The sequence below is a fragment of the Akebia trifoliata genome, chromosome 6, assembly GCF_017979445.1.
Source record: "Akebia trifoliata isolate Shusen 1 chromosome 6, ASM1797944v1, whole genome shotgun sequence".
Lineage (NCBI taxonomy): Eukaryota > Viridiplantae > Streptophyta > Magnoliopsida > Ranunculales > Lardizabalaceae > Akebia > Akebia trifoliata.
The window spans coordinates 1,729,887-1,745,611 of NC_141380.1; the positions used below are offsets into that span (position 1 = coordinate 1,729,887).

Consider the following 15,725-nt stretch of genomic DNA (forward strand, 5'->3'; position numbering starts at 1 on the left):
CAGATCTAAGTTTCCGTGAAATCTAAATGGCTGTTGCGTTGGATTGCCACCGCAGTAATCCATTATTCCATTTGAGCTCAACGTATGATTTCAAATCTCACTATATTGGTAAAGAAGGTGTTTCTCAAAGATTAATATCACCTTTAATGCATATAAAAAGGTAAGTTGACTTTCCATAGGGGTAAATCTAATATTGAAATTTGCACGGGTAGTAAAAATTCAAACTCGTACAAAAGTAACTCCATCCGGACTTCATTTTGAAGATTTGGGGCACCATATGGCCTTCGGTCATTCACCTATTCCAGATTCTCATTTTAGGCTGGTTGGAGTTCGAAAAAGATGCTAATTTGAAAAGCCTAATTTTTGCAATGCCGGTTGGACTTACTCTAAGAATGACGTGCACAGTGAAAGAGAGGGAGGTATAACAAATTGAGTCGCACTCAGCAGGGGACATCTTGACTTGGTCACACACATGCCCGTAGATGCATTTTACTCGTATCTCGAATAAAACACATCTATAAGTATGTACAAGCTACCATGTCAAAATGTCTCTCGTGTGAGATACATCGATGTCACTCCAGCATTAATCTAACAAATTATGTTGTAAAACAGCCGATTTTTAATTCAGTAGTGGGTGAGTGAGTGATTGGGAGAAAGTGTAGTGTTAGATGACGGAAATATCATTTTCCTTAGGTTTGGGTTGGTAAAACATTTTCCACCTCAGGGTGGAAAATCAATTTGCGTTAGAGTAAATTCTTCAATAATTGTGCAATTATAAAGCAAAAATTCCCATTTTCCAGGAAAAATAGTTATCCCACCCATGTTGTGGTGAGTATTCGAGTCATTCCATCTTTTTTTATGTACATACTCAAACTTGTCAATCTTCGTTCATATGTACTCCACCCTTTTCTTTGCCCGTCCATGGGAGTGGTCATCAAATTAGATTAACGATGATAAAACTGATTTGAAAAAAGCCTCTAAATTCACTTGCTGATGTGGTTGTGCATACAGAACCATGATATTTTTACCGTGTTTATCCCTAAGAAAAAGATCTATGGTTCTGCCCCACCAGCGAGTGTACTTGAGTGAATTTTCCAAGTCAGGTTATCACAACTCATCTAATTGAACCCTTGAACCACTTTCAAATGCAATATGTCACATACTAGATAAAAGGACCGTGATCATTTGATTTGTCTAAGAAGGGTCAAATGACAAAATCCACAAGAAAGCGGAAACAAGTAGGATCTGTTCCTACGGTAAGATCACATTATGCCCTAAAACACTTCCATTAGGGGACAATTCCAACAAGAAGGGGGCAATGTGTATCACTATAATCAAGCTTCACATTGAAGAAGTAAATAAACCCAATAACAACGGGAATTACTCTGATGAGTCCACTTCTAAACCAAGCAATCATACAAAACTCTGAGAAAATTTTAATCAATCAGGCAAGGTGGCATATACACGTGGCAATCAAGCCACACAACCATGACTTAAGTGTCAGTTAAAATGACTTCCCACTATATATTGTTTCATCCTACTTCTTGGGGCTTACTTATATTGTACAGCACACATGGAAAGGTCAGCCCTGCCTCAGTGGCAGCAGAAAACGTCTCTGCTGCCAAAAGAATATTAAGAAAATATAACCACGTCCTACATATGATAAAAGGAAACACGAGAGCAAAAAAAAGCGTATTCAGAACCTGAAACCAAATTCTCCCATATCCGCAAAGAAGGAAAAGATCGACCACCTGCCAATAAAATTTGGGGATCCCCCCAATAATACTACACTAACTCTTCCTGCTGGTGCACTACAATTCATCACTATCACTTGCTCTCAAGCATTCACACCTGGCAATTAGAAGGAACCCACAGGGGGCATGCCATATGGTGGTGGCATTGGAGGCATCCCCATCCCACCCATCATGGGTGGTGGAGCAAAACCTCCCCCCATTCCAGCTCCTCCCATACCTGGCATTGGTGGAGCGGGCAAGGCAAGAGGCAGCAACTGAGCGTACATGTTCTGCAACCAGAATGTACACGTGTCATTTCATTTCCATTTTTTATTTTATTTTTTGATAGATCACATCATTCCATTTTTCCTCGACTCTCCCATATGTAAAGAAGGGGAATGAGCAAGAACAAATGTAGGGCGGCTGAAACCCACAGTACACAATAAAGTGTTTGACCAACTGAGTCCATATACCCATGAATTTGGACCAAGTGTAGGTGGATATGGAGGGGCAAGCAAGTATCACATAGGAGAGAAGCCAAAAAAAAAAAAAAAAATCAATTGAGCACAACAAAAGGGAGTGCATATCTGTACCTGCTGTGCGACCATACCCTTCTCCTCCTCCTCTTTGGCTTTCACTTCAATTAGAGCGTTGAGTTTGTCCTTTACCAGTTCGTCAACTTTGCTTGAGTACTCACGGATAAACTGTTAGGCACGCAAGTGAAGGTTTGTATTAGAGAAAGAAGTGCAGTTAAGATAACAAATAAGGACTCCGAAGGAAGAAGTAAATAATCACCTGCAACAGATATGGGAAGGCAAAGTCAATCATGTTGTTCATCCAGGCAAGTTCAAGTGCTACGTCTGGCCGGATTAAATCATAACAAACAAATAAGCACGAGGCAAAGCACTCTTTCTTTCCCTGCAAAAAGATCAAACACGAAAACATCACCAATTTGATCTCAGGTTTACCGGGGTCTGAACAAAAGCATTTCAAGTAGAAATGAAAAATAAGAGATGCTTAGCTAATTTATTACAAATAATTGTCAGATAACGAACATGACTTAATTTTCAAAATCACAATTTATATACCAGTTATAAGTGAGGCAGCTCACAAACCAAATATTTAGTCATTAACAAATGAGGATTCCCAGATAATTGAGGTTATTGACAATGCATGATTTTCCCCACATACAATTACTCCTCAAAAGCAAATACTCAGTCAGCAAAAAACCACCAGAGAGGACAACCAAACGAAAAAGGAAACAAAACGGGAAACAATTCAGACATTGAAACTTCTACCTAAACATTAAAAAAGGTCACTGCCGGAAAATAATAGAACTGATATGAATTGGAATTCCACCACCAAAGGAGTAGCTGAAAAGGAAAATACCAACATCACCAGCACATTGAAATGAAATTTAAAAGTCTGGACCAATGAGAGAAACATAAAAAAATAAAGATAGTGATGCAAGACAATATTGGGTGGATATGGACAATGCCAGACCTGTTACGGGAAAGAGTAGAAAACAATAACATGTTCGAAGGAGGCTTCTTATTAGAGTAACTTCTAGCAGGGTTCCACATTTTTTTTTCTTGTAGGTGAGTTCTACATTTTTTCTAAAAGATTTGAAACTCAATATAAAAAATTTAAAAGCACAAACACATTACCTAAAGCCTAACTTGGATGACACTGACAGAGCTTCACTTTAAATAAAAAATAAAAATAAAAACAGGATACCAACACAATAGATTTTTCTTGGAAGGGGAATGCCTGCTTTATTCTAGAAGGCACTTATTGAGAAGTAATATAGATAAGCTCTAGAAGACAAGGATGATTAAGTCAAATACCTGCTCAATGAAATAAACAAGCAACTCCTCTGAAAGTTCCCGATCACCAGACTGTGAGCATGTCTCCATCGCATCTTTGTAAAGATTGTCTTTCTTAGACAACGCAATGGATTGCTTCCATCTACCTGCTTTCTTATAAATGTACGCAGCAATGCGCCTCATCTCAAGAAGCTCATGTTTCTCAACCTGCTCGGACACATGATGGATGTTCTTGAAAACACTCTCCCCATTATAACAGATAGTAAAATAAAGGATTAAAATTTAAATTTTCTTCACCTTCTGTGCAAGTCCTATCTGATCGAAGTTATCATGCATATCAATTGATTCACGCAGCCTATCATAGTCCTCCTCTTCAACATAGATCTCATTCAAAGCCTCGTTAACAGCAGTCACATTAGTGCTCTGAACTGCAACCATGTATGGCTTCACAAGATGTAGGTGACCAGCCTGAAACACACAGAAGAAATAAATAAGAAAGATAATGCTTACTCATAAGCTCTTTCTAACCTCCACACACAATTTGAATCCCAAGTGAGCACCTTGCGCATTATGTCCACAACACGTGTGTGGTCCACACAAAGGGCTAGCACATTAAGAAAGTCATTAATAAGGTCAGGATGCTCCTGCAAATAGAAGTGCACAGCCTTGTAGTACAGCTCCACATTCGCAACTTTGACTGCAACATCTTTGAACTGCATGTGTTCCCATGCTTCTGGGGAATGGTTCATGATAGTGGTTGCTGCATTGTCAAATTCGTCATATTGAATATACAAATAGGTGAGTTCCTTCCAGTGCTGTTGTTCATCACAAGCTCGTATAAGCTTTGGAATGTTGAGACGGGTCGAGAACAATTTGATATGCTCCATAAGCTTCTCCGGACGGTATCTAGCGTATAGGACTCCCAACTCCGTAAAGATGCCCATATGTGCACGCTCCAAACCTAGACCACTCTCCATGAGAGAGATTAGCTCATTAAAGCAACCTCTGTTCTGATAATAATCACTAACCTCCTCCAAGTCATCCACCTAGAATATAACATCAAGGTAATATTACATAATGTGTATTCAACCAGTAACTTGAGTATTATAAATTGAGAAAGAAACTAATTTTTAGGAAACAATATCAGGTGGGGAACCCTGCAACATGTGAAAATTTTGAAAAAAACAAGGTATTGGGCATCATTTCCTGCCAATATCACACTTAACAATAACATTTGTTTTTATAAAGTAATATAACACTTCCTATGCCACACCCACAAGAGCAAAGATAAACGAGAACATTAAAAAATATAACCTGTATAATGATGTTTAGCCCACATATCTGTGCCAAGCGGAACTCCTCAGCATCAACGCAGGCGAAGCAAACTTCCTTCCATGTCTTTGAGCTGTTGGCCTTCCGTGCTGCATCAACCGCACCCTGGAATTGCCTCAGCTTCACAAGTGTACAAGCCAACTTGGCCCAGTTTGAAATAAAAGCGAATATTATCTTTGCAGCCTCGTATAAGGCTTCATCATACAAGCGATCACCAACATTTTGAAGATTAGCAACATTAGGCATGAGAATGAATTCTTCGATGTCACCTAACCGATCAATCTTGGCATATGCATAAATAAGCTCACTATCCACCTTGGGTTCCTTAGATTTCTGCCTAACCATCAGTAGGTACCTCACCAAATCATGGTAGACATTCACATCCTCAGCCGCCCGAATGACATCTAGGAATTGAGTGGCATCATCTGCGCGGATGAATGACTCAATTGCATCACTTACTAGTCCCTCCCTGAGTTGTGCTTTGGCAACCTGGCTCCAAACAGCATCTTCTTCAACACGGAAAGCAAACTCCACTGCTCGCTCAATGCTTTGAATGTTATCCAAGAGGACATTCACAGCCTGGACATTCAAGTTGAACTTTTTGAAGATAGCAAATGCTTCTTCATACAGTTGTGCTTCGACAGCCACCTCCCCAACTGCAGGACCATCAAAGTTGTCTAATCTATTAATGTAATCCATAACCCTTGATGCATCTGCCTTGATTGCCGTCAGGATCAGCAGATTCTGCAGATTGAAGTTCCCACTGAAGGCTGAGTTTTGAAGAACAATCTTTTCAAGTAGTTCAATTAGTTCGTGAGGAAGATCCGCTGTCATGAAAGCTTTTACAGCAGCAGAAACTTGCTCTGGGCTCTTGCTTTCTGGCAAGGCAGTAGATACAACTTGATCAATAAGCTGTCTTCTATATTCATTATCAGGTACAAGAACTTTCTCCCAGAGGTCGGAATCCATCCTTTCCACCACATATCTGACAACAACAAAAGAAATGTGTAAATAAACTCCAATCACCAAGAAAACATCAGATATGTACAATAACATAATAGCTGGTAATTAGTGCACAACAGCATAAAACCTGGCTTGTAATTTGAACAAAGAGTTTTTATTAGTGACGTTGATAAGTTCTTCATCACACTGCCCTCTCTGGTAAGCAACAACTGCCAACGTGGGGTCCCGTTTCTCACAATATTTACCCACCACACGTGAGTCATAGTATGGGTTGGTGGTGAGAAAATGCTCTGGATTGTTATTGCTGTCTATGATAATTTTACCCAGAGCATTGTGAACATGTACATCTTGGCTTCCCTCACTCACAAGATGCTCCAAGAATTGGGTTAGTAAACGGAGACGATTCCTGCAATCCACGAGAACAGTATGAGGAATGAAAATAAACAAGAAAAAGAATTATGAAAATAAAGGTGAAAAAGAAGGGAAACGGAAGACAAAGATGAAGCCACCTTTTCTCACATTCCTCCACGAGGGGCTCCACAGGAAGGAGAGAACGGACTGAAAGAATAAGTCCTTTAATGAAATCTTCAGGGCACTCATCATCAAGTAGTTGCCCTACAACTAAAGGAGCATTCCCCGGATTGACCTATAAAGCAAAGCCAAGAGACCCCAGTTTACTTCTTGTTTTCATAAACAAATGAAGTACAATTGCTTTACTATAATAGACAAAGCTTCCTTTCGTGTTAGTACACAAACAAACAAAATTGAACTTCATGAAAAAACGATTACCTTTTGAACATAACCTTCAATATATCGAAGCATGTTGTTCGAGTAGAGATAGTGGGTGAGATCTGGAACAAAGCCAAAACGATCACAAACATTGATTAGGGGCCGTGCATCTGGAAGCTTGGCTTCCATGAGAAAGTTCTTCGTCTTCTCAGGGTCATAGAAATTTGATTCTCTCGTCACACGTTCGACCTCTTTGATTTGTCCAGTTTTTGCAGCAGCCTCAATATACTTAAAGTGAATATCAGGATCCTCACTGTCCAAGTAACCAAAAAGCAATAAGCATCAGTAAAAGAATTGTTGGCAACCGATCTAATTAATGGGGGCAGTTACTCCTTTTAGAATAGGAATTACCTGGAACTCAAATATGACCCCAAGAAGAAATATAAACCTTCATAAGACTTGAATTGTTCAAAGATTTTTATGCATGCGTCAACACCCAACTGTTCAGAATATTCTTTGGCAGTCTGCACAGATGTGTCGGTGAGCCTCAGTATATAGATAGGAATAGCATTAAACAAAAAATACAAAGAAATAGACATGTACCTGGACAATTATCTGAAGATTGCCCCTCAAATTAACCAGTAAAAGGTCCTTCATGCACTCCAATGCCCACTCTCTGGAAAGGGTTCCAAAGAACTCCACTAGTGACTGGAACACACCCATACTTGGCATCAATTTTTACATTTTTACACTTAAAAAAACTCTTCCTTTAAGAACAAGGTGTAAGATTGAATGCACGAACCTGTGGCTCAATAGCATGTGTATTCACAATGACACGTTTAATATCCGGCAACTCAGTATAATGCTGCATGAAAGACACTGTTTAATCCAGGGAATAATATTAAATCTCTAAGATTTGCAATTTCCTTTACATGGATTCCAAGATGGCATACCTGAAGGGCACGCACAAACAATCCAGCCTTTTCACAGAGCTGTGCAATTCGGGGACGGTCATAGTGACTGAACATTCCATTAGCCAAGATAGCATCTGCTACATTTGGAAATGTTACTAGATTGATCTCCAAGACCTGAAAAAAGATAAATGTTATGATAGTGGAAAGATAAGTGCAGATAAAGAGAAAATAAGAAGTCCATTAAAAATAAAAACCTTTGTTTGAAGGAAAGCATGCTCTGGTAAATTCGGCTTCAGAACATCTAACAGAAAGGCTGTTGCTTCACGGATCAAGTTCCTCTGGAATACACAACGTCAGAAGCAAGAGAAGTTTGAGTGTTATTCATAATTCTAGAACACTTATCATAATAATAATTTTAGAACATTGAAAAACAAAATTTGTGCCAAAAAGAAATTTAGACAAAATAGTATGAACAAAACACTAAAAGCAGGAACAAGACAAAATTTGCAGCTTGGACATACTTTCAGGTGGTTGCACAAACATTGAAGCACTCTGTTATCAACTTTAACATTTTTTTGTCTGTTCAAGTATCATCTTAACATCATAACTAACATAAAACACACACCTGAAGGAAGAGATCAGTGATTGTGTTGTAGTCAACAGGACAACCTCCCTCCATTTGTGACATCATTAGAGCAAAATTAACAGCTCCCTGCATCCAAATATAAAATTCAAGGTATCTTCTATCAGAAAATGTGTCATGCTAAAGCTTAAGTTCCGAACAATGTGCTAAAAACAGACGAACATGAGAGGTGCCCAATCAGGTTAAATATGTTTAACCATTGGTCAACCAGAATTGACTGGTGGCATCGGCTGATATTACAATATTTTTATTCTAATATAAGTATATGAAAGAGAAAAACAAGGATGTTTCAATATGTGTATGTTATATGACATCATACCTTGGCCGAAACATCACTACTTTAATTTGCATATCAAATATACAACAAAAATAAACCCTACTTACTATATACATTTCCTTCTTGATTGGTTAAACCTTGGTTATGTTTTAATCAAAGTTCTTTAGTCTAGCAGAGTTTCTAAAATCTGTTTTAAGTTGAATAGAGTAGAATTAAGTCACTAAGGCAGCTATCCAACCATCTATAATTAGCAAAATATCCTTCAATTTCGGTAGAGTGAATAAAGAGTTATATTTACATTTGGCCGTTAAGACAGCTGCTATGTGTGAGGTAAGATGCCGATCTCATACTCCGTCTACAATACCAGGGGTTGTCTGAACAAATCCTGTTCCTCCATTCAATTCTATCCTAGTTAAGTATGTTAATGCGGAGTTTTGATCCCAAGTCTGTGGCATACCCACCAATCAAGTGGGAAACTTCTATTTAGATATCCCTTTTCTACTCCTTTTGATTCTTCGTCTTTCTTTTTTTTAATTCAAGCATTAAATCCAATTTAGCAACCCCAGAATCACCTCCAAATCCCACTCAATCAAAACCTCATTCAAAACCATAAAACCTTCTTGCTAGAAATTTCAACCAGCACTAACTTAACGTATGATTTTCTCTATTTCAGTCAGATTTTATCCCTAAGCTTCAACCCTACATTAACTCATATTTTATCGGTACCCTCCATCAATTAGAAGATTAAATACAAAGCGTCCACACTACTTTTTGCGTAGATCAATCCTTGGCACCAGAGTTGTTTTCTGCCATCACTCTCCCTCTCAAAACCCTACAAATGAGTGCTGAAATGGACTAATATTAGTATAAATGATGCTTATGGAATTTCTCCTTTTTAAGTATTGTATATCCCTATTTCAAACCAAATGTCTGGCAATCATTAAAACCAGGTCTAAATTTTACCAGTAAATGACATCAAATAGCCGCATAGACCCAGGAAGTTTGACCTCAAACTGTTCAGGTCATGTGTTTCTGAAGTTAGAAAGCAGCAGTCTAGTAAAGGAAATGTATCTTCCGCAAAAGATGTAAATTGCCTCTGACATTGAAGCATAGGAGAATGCAAAATGCCTTTAGACCTGATGAACGACAAATAAATAAATAAATAAAACATACCTGAGGATCTGAGCGCAGGATTGTTTGCAGAAGAAACAGGTAATCAGGTGTGTACCCGACCTGAAATGAAAAATCGTAACTATGCTAAGATTCAACCACCCAATGATAATAATGATGCAACAACAACAAAATCCATTTCTTTCGAGGGTTGAACATAAGTGTAATTTATGAAACAGAACAAGTATCATGTCAAAAAGTTGTCAGATATTGCCAATATAAGTATACATCAAGTACCTGCTTCGAGTAGATGAGAATTTTGTCGAATTCCCTTCGTTCAGCAAAAGCTGCAACAACTTTTGGAGTAGCCCTAGCCTTGATATATATTTTGAGTGCAAGGTCATTATCCACGGTCTACAATGGAGACATGCATCAAGATATAAAAAAGAGAAATCAACCAACCAAATTAGATAGAACGGTCATGAACTATTCAAAGTGAGCATATTAAAAAAATGAAACTCAGAACCATAAGACATAAAATTTATTGCAAAGGAAACGGGCAATTTATTTGGGCAAAATAATATAACAGTCGAGGCAAAGGACAAAGTCCAATATCAGATTCCCAATCAAACCTTCACAAGGTCTCCAAGTTCCTCGCTACATTCAAGCTTGTCCTCCGCCAGCCAATTCTCCAGAAGGTTCTTTTTATTCTGGTTCACAACTAGGCGTGATAATTCCAACGACTCAAATGCATTGAGTTTTCCTCTAGTTAGCAGTGTTCCGAAGTACTGCAACAATGGCGGTGTTTGCCCAGATTGCACAGGAACACTCTGCAAAACATAAACACCATTAGCTCATCACAAATTCTGCTTCTTCTTTCCTTCCTAGTCAGGATCAGGATTATTAGTAATTTCTTCCTTTTTATAAAGAAACTCACTGTATCCAAGAGTAAGAAAAAAAATGAGACAGAAGATAACATATATTCAACATCAAACTTAGCCTAAAACAGGATAGAATTACTAAAAGTGGAAGATATGAGAGTATAACATGATAATAACCATATTATTGACGCCAAAAAATGAAATTATAGTTGTGTCAAGTAGAAAATTTTTAAAATGACAATTCAAAAACAACGGAAATACCTGAAATTTTGCAACAGTATCAGGAGTACGGAGGATCCCCTGGGGAGATTCTGCAGCAAGCTCTGCAGCTTCCTTATATTTAGTCTGAGAGAACAGTTCTTGAAACCGCTGGACAACCTGAAAATATGATAACGAAGAATGAGTGAACTTCCAATGTACAGAAGTACACAGCATATAATTTTTCCTTGTAATATATTATGTTCCTAGATCAACACAGAATACTCAAACATCATACATGGATAAATAATGTCACCTAGCACCACATAGGCAAATCTACATTCAACTAAATTTAGCTTGAATATATTATTTTATGTTGCTGCACTTCATAGAAATGGTTAAAGAGTATCCAGTTAGTGGAAACAAACAGGAATCAAGTATCTACTTACCAAATTCTCTGCCCCAGGAAGGTTTCCTCTTTTGGCAAGATTAACAGCAAGTTCCAGATTATTTAACTGGAACAGTTACAAAATAGAACGCATAAGAACATCTAATTTGCTGTAATAACACAATAGAACAAAAGCCAAAATAAACATACTTGGCCACTAACGAAAGGCACAATTGTTGCTTCATTTACTGTGGCAAGTAACACCTGTCCTCGCCTATTGACTGCATAGAAGCCTCCTTCGGATGTAGCTTCTGTTGTCAAAAATATAGGATCTGGACTAATTCGATTTCTGTAAACCGCAGTGGCAGTCTCTAGGTCATATACAAATAGAAGTCCAAGCTTTGTGATCACATAAATCAAACTGTACTTATGGGATATCTGTCAAAAGAACAAGCTAGCAATTCAATGTATGATACGAATAACAACACAATTGGTACTTGGTTCAAGAATGATTGACTAAAAATATTACCTGCATTGCCACTGGGAAGTCATCACCAAAATCTGGAGGGAAGAAAAGATCTGCTTGTTTCTTTGTAAAAGCTGCCTTGCCTGAAAATCAAATTCATGAGTTCATGACCAGAAAAAAGTATAACTAAACTCCAAGATTATAAGAAAAACAAAGGAAACATAATTATTTTTTATGAAAGCAGAGTGACATCGTGGATACTACATAAGCTTAAAGGCACATACTTTTCTAAATCTATGGACATAATTGAACACTACCACCCAGAAACGGAGAAGCATAAAAGCAAAAGACAACCAATATGTATTTATAGAAGAAAACCAAAACAAATCCAATTCTGGAGTCAAATTTTTTAAGCAAACACGAAAAAGGTAATGTAAATGATAAATTGACCTGGTTGGGCACCAAGTTCAATCACATGCAACTTTGACGTAATCTGTCCGGCATTGGTACTCTTTGAGGCAAAACATATAAGAATAGAAGGGTTTTCATTCCCAGGAACCTGTTTATAATATGCAAAGAAAAACAAATCATTCACAAGAAACATGCAAACATATATAACGCCCAACCCAATAACAGAAAAAACCCAAGGAAAGAAGATGGAGAAAAGATCTGCACCTTAAATGAAGCAAATGATGCAGCATGTGCTTCAAGAGCTTGACTACGCTGCTGATCGACAGAGAAAAGCTGCATGTTCCCTTTGACCAGTTGAGGCCTCTATGATCACAATAGGAAGACAACAATAAAGTTAAAATCTAAATAGTGTCAAGGATACAATAAAAGGAGAGAAATTTCAAATCACGAGCTACAAAAATAACTTGGGAGCTAACAAAGGATAATGACAAATAAATATCACATTTAACAAAATATGAAGAGGTTGTTGCATGAAAGTTTGATCACATAATCAAATGACATACTATTTTAATTTTTATAAGCACTAAATCAAATGACATACTACAAAAATACACTAAATCTTATCCTTCTCTGCAATTGGTTGTCTAAATAAATAACAATGGAGCTCACGCCATAAATACTCATGAAAAAACTGCAGAATTTCGATGAAGCATGGATTCTCCTGATTAATAGAACAAGTCTCCTAATAAAGGTGAGACTCTTAGTTACAACTATTGCTATACGACTTTCTCCTTTCCCTTCCTACTGGCAAAGGTAACATGGCACCATGAAGTCCACCTTTATCGCCAATGAAGTCTTTTTGCTCATTCATACATCTATGCACCTTTGCAAATTGCAAAAGTACAAAAATGAACATTATGCAACTACCTGACCACACGCATTTCCATTAATGTCTCAGATCAGCATCATCATCATCATTGGTGTTCTAAATCTGTAAAAACCAACCATAGTTTGACAGTAGAAATTTTTTGTGTACCATGTTATCTTTTACTTTCCATAAATTCTTTCGTTATTTATTTAAAAAAGTTCTACGTCAAATATAACCAAAAGAGTAGGATTAACGTGACTAACTTATTAAGGAAAAAAGGCCCTACTAAGGCTCATCCACCGTCAAAGCAAGACCTTGAGATCCATAACAAATCACGAGGATTTGTTTTTGATGGCAGATGAGCCTTGGCAAGGCCTTTTTTCCTTACTTAGTTGATCGGGAAAGTATTTTTTGTAACCAAAATAGTGTATTATAATGCATGCATACGGATGAGTCAGCAGTTTGAGCATTTGATAGGTTTCGTGTCAGATACCTAATAAAATCAGCTTACAAACAGAGATTCTGCACATATTTTTTATTTGAATATTTTGTACACACCCAAAAAATATATATATATAGTTTTATATCTTGTACGACTAATATATATAAGTAGGGTGCTGTTACCACATACCTCAGGTGAGCCAGGAGCAATTCCAATTAAAACCAACCACTTCTCAGAAGGATCACATCGGTAGTTAATTATTTGATTACTTGCCAAATTAGCCGTTCGCTCGAACATCTTTACAGGTGGTGAGTCACCTACACGATAGACATTGTGGAGAACATTTCATACCAACCAATTCCGACATTGAGAAAATGAACAAGAAACAAAGCAACATAATCATGGTGCCGAGGGGAAGGCAACATATTACCTTCAATTGACCAATGATAGACTGAGGTTTGAGTTACCAGGCCCAACATTTTCGGGGTAATCCACTTCCAAAAGACAATCTACAATAAAGCATGGTGAGTGGGTAGAATTATATGAATGAAGTCAATCCCGTAGGAAAAAAGAAACGGAAAACTACCAAAAAAGGGTCAAAATCTAAGTTAATTATCAGAACCAAAAAATAAAAAATAACAATTTAAAAAAAAAAAAAAATTACCAAAAACAACTTAAATCGCTGGACTGCTCAGGGTTTAAGTAAGTCGTTGGACAGTCCGACGTTTTTTGTTAGAATCCAGATCATTTGTACCCTGGGTGGAGGACTGAAGCTCTCCTCCCACACCTCAATACATGCCATGTAAGCCACAATCCAAAGAAATTCTGAAAAGGAGGTATTTTGGGCTTTAATTCCTTGAATAATGGTTTAAGTGGCATGTATTGAGGTGTGGGAGGAGGGTTTCATTCCTCCACCCTGGGTGCATAGAGTCCGGACTCTTTTGTTATTTTATGAATTCAAATAACAAAAATATCCACTGAAGGCCTTAATAGTAGAGGGACATTTTCAGTGTTTCAGTGCAAAATACAATATAAAACACTGGAAAGTCCAACACTTTAATCCGTTTTTAGTAAATTTTAAAATATTACTGTTTTTTATAATTAATGAAACATTTGACCCTTTTTTGGTAATTCATCTTCTGCAATATTCAGATGGTCAAATTCTCACCTGCTCAGGCATTTGATGCGATTTCATTTTTGCTTTCATTTCAATGTTGAATATTTGTAAGTGATCCTGAGTGGTTCCAGGAAGTTGAGCTTCAAACAAAATAACACGAAACATCATTTACAGAAAGACAATTAAAATGAGTAGTCTCTTATGGAGTTTTAGGTTACAAAAATCTAGAATACCTTTGAGAGCAAGAATTCTGGTATTAGGGTTCATCAAAGCTGAGTCCGCAGTGATAGGCCTTCTCAGTGGTTGCATAGGCATGTTCATATCAATGATAACAACACTATTTTGCGGCGATGTTTCCCGAATACATATATACTTGTCTGATTCCATTGTGACATGAGTAAACGTAATGAATTGTGGATTGATTCCAACACTCGGTAACTGCAACCACGAAAAATCAAAAAAATCGAAGATCATAAGTAGAATTTTCAAAAATCAAAACTTCAAAAGCACAATTGAAGATGAACCTATCGTGCATGAATCGGATCAAGAATTATCCTACAGATCTGAACAGATCCAATTTCTAAGTTAGCTTTATTGCAACAAAATCGCTGCAAATGATCTTATAGATGAAAAACGATAATCTAGGACTGGTTTATAAACAAATTGCAGTCTAGATTCATACAAATGAAGACGAACTTGAACGATAAAAACCAATCCAAAGACACGATTTTTAGCACTAATTCAGCTTAAATACAAAGAACAAACGCGAAATCCGTAACATTTAGAAATAACAGATGAAACAGAACTCACCGTCATGGCCTCCTTCATGGTGATTGGAGCATTTGCAGCAGCCATGGCGCCAAGATCGATGCTTCAGCGCGGGAAAACGGATTTGCGGTGGAGGAACAAAAACCCCTATACTGGTTTCCAAAATCGGGGCTTCGGCACCTAGAGAAATAACTAGAAAACCTCGAGTGGTTTCGATCGCAGCCAGATCTGAAGCAACGAAGGATCCCTTCTAATTTTCCAAGTCGGAGAGAGAGAGAGGAATTTATGTGAAGGCTTTGTTTTACTTTTCTATATCTCCCTTTACGCCTTTAGTCCTTTGCTGGTGTCAGTGTCACGGCTCCCAAATGAAATTTCAATTACATCAATAATGCTGTTTAAATGAAATTCCACTGAAATGATTTGCGTGTAGCAATTTTTTACGTTCTAATTCGTAGTAGTTAATTGAATTAATGATTTTCTGAAGCCCCCCCTCGCATTACATAACCGTAGATCATTTGTCTCGGGATATGTAAAATCATAAATCTTTTCTTATGTATCCCGAAGCAACTGATCTAAGGCTCAGTGATGGGGCATAAGTGAAAGTGGGGCATCAGCTTATCACGATTCTAGTTAGTTAGCTTAAAAATAAAAAATAAAAA

At 37.5% G+C, this 15,725-nt stretch overlaps 1 protein-coding gene across 1 annotated transcript; it reads right to left on the reverse strand.

Moving 5' to 3' along the window:
- Nucleotides 1-1,416: 1,416 nt before the first annotated feature.
- LOC147399487 (clathrin heavy chain 1-like) lies at nt 1,417-15,371 on the reverse strand. Its single transcript, XM_086444857.1, has 30 exons — nt 15,109-15,371; nt 14,532-14,736; nt 14,350-14,438; nt 13,612-13,690; nt 13,371-13,498; nt 12,136-12,234; nt 11,911-12,019; nt 11,524-11,603; nt 11,205-11,432; nt 11,056-11,121; nt 10,670-10,786; nt 10,160-10,357; nt 9,825-9,941; nt 9,591-9,650; nt 8,123-8,209; nt 7,752-7,835; nt 7,537-7,671; nt 7,386-7,448; nt 7,187-7,291; nt 6,995-7,107; nt 6,644-6,896; nt 6,364-6,500; nt 5,982-6,260; nt 4,874-5,876; nt 4,120-4,605; nt 3,857-4,027; nt 3,581-3,766; nt 2,529-2,651; nt 2,327-2,437; nt 1,417-2,023 (listed from the first exon to the last, which is right to left on the reverse strand). The coding sequence occupies exons 1-30, from the start codon at nt 15,151-15,153 to the stop codon at nt 1,859-1,861; spliced, it is 5,121 nt and encodes a 1,706-aa protein (XP_086300983.1). The 5' UTR covers nt 15,154-15,371; the 3' UTR covers nt 1,417-1,858.
- Between the last annotated feature and the right edge of the window lie 354 nt (nt 15,372-15,725).

Bases quoted from the DNA above. Each gene is read 5' to 3' on its own strand.
- LOC147399487 (XM_086444857.1), bottom strand. From the start codon at position 15,153: ATGGCTGCTGCAAATGCTCCAATCACCATGAAGGAGGCCATGACG. The intron at 10,358-10,669 runs GTATTTCCGTTG...TATGTTTTGCAG, and splicing joins ATACTGTTGCAAAATTTCAG to AGTGTTCCTGTGCAATCTGG. The intron at 6,897-6,994 runs GTAATTCCTATT...TTACTTGGACAG, and splicing joins GGGTCATATTTGAGTTCCAG to TGAGGATCCTGATATTCACT.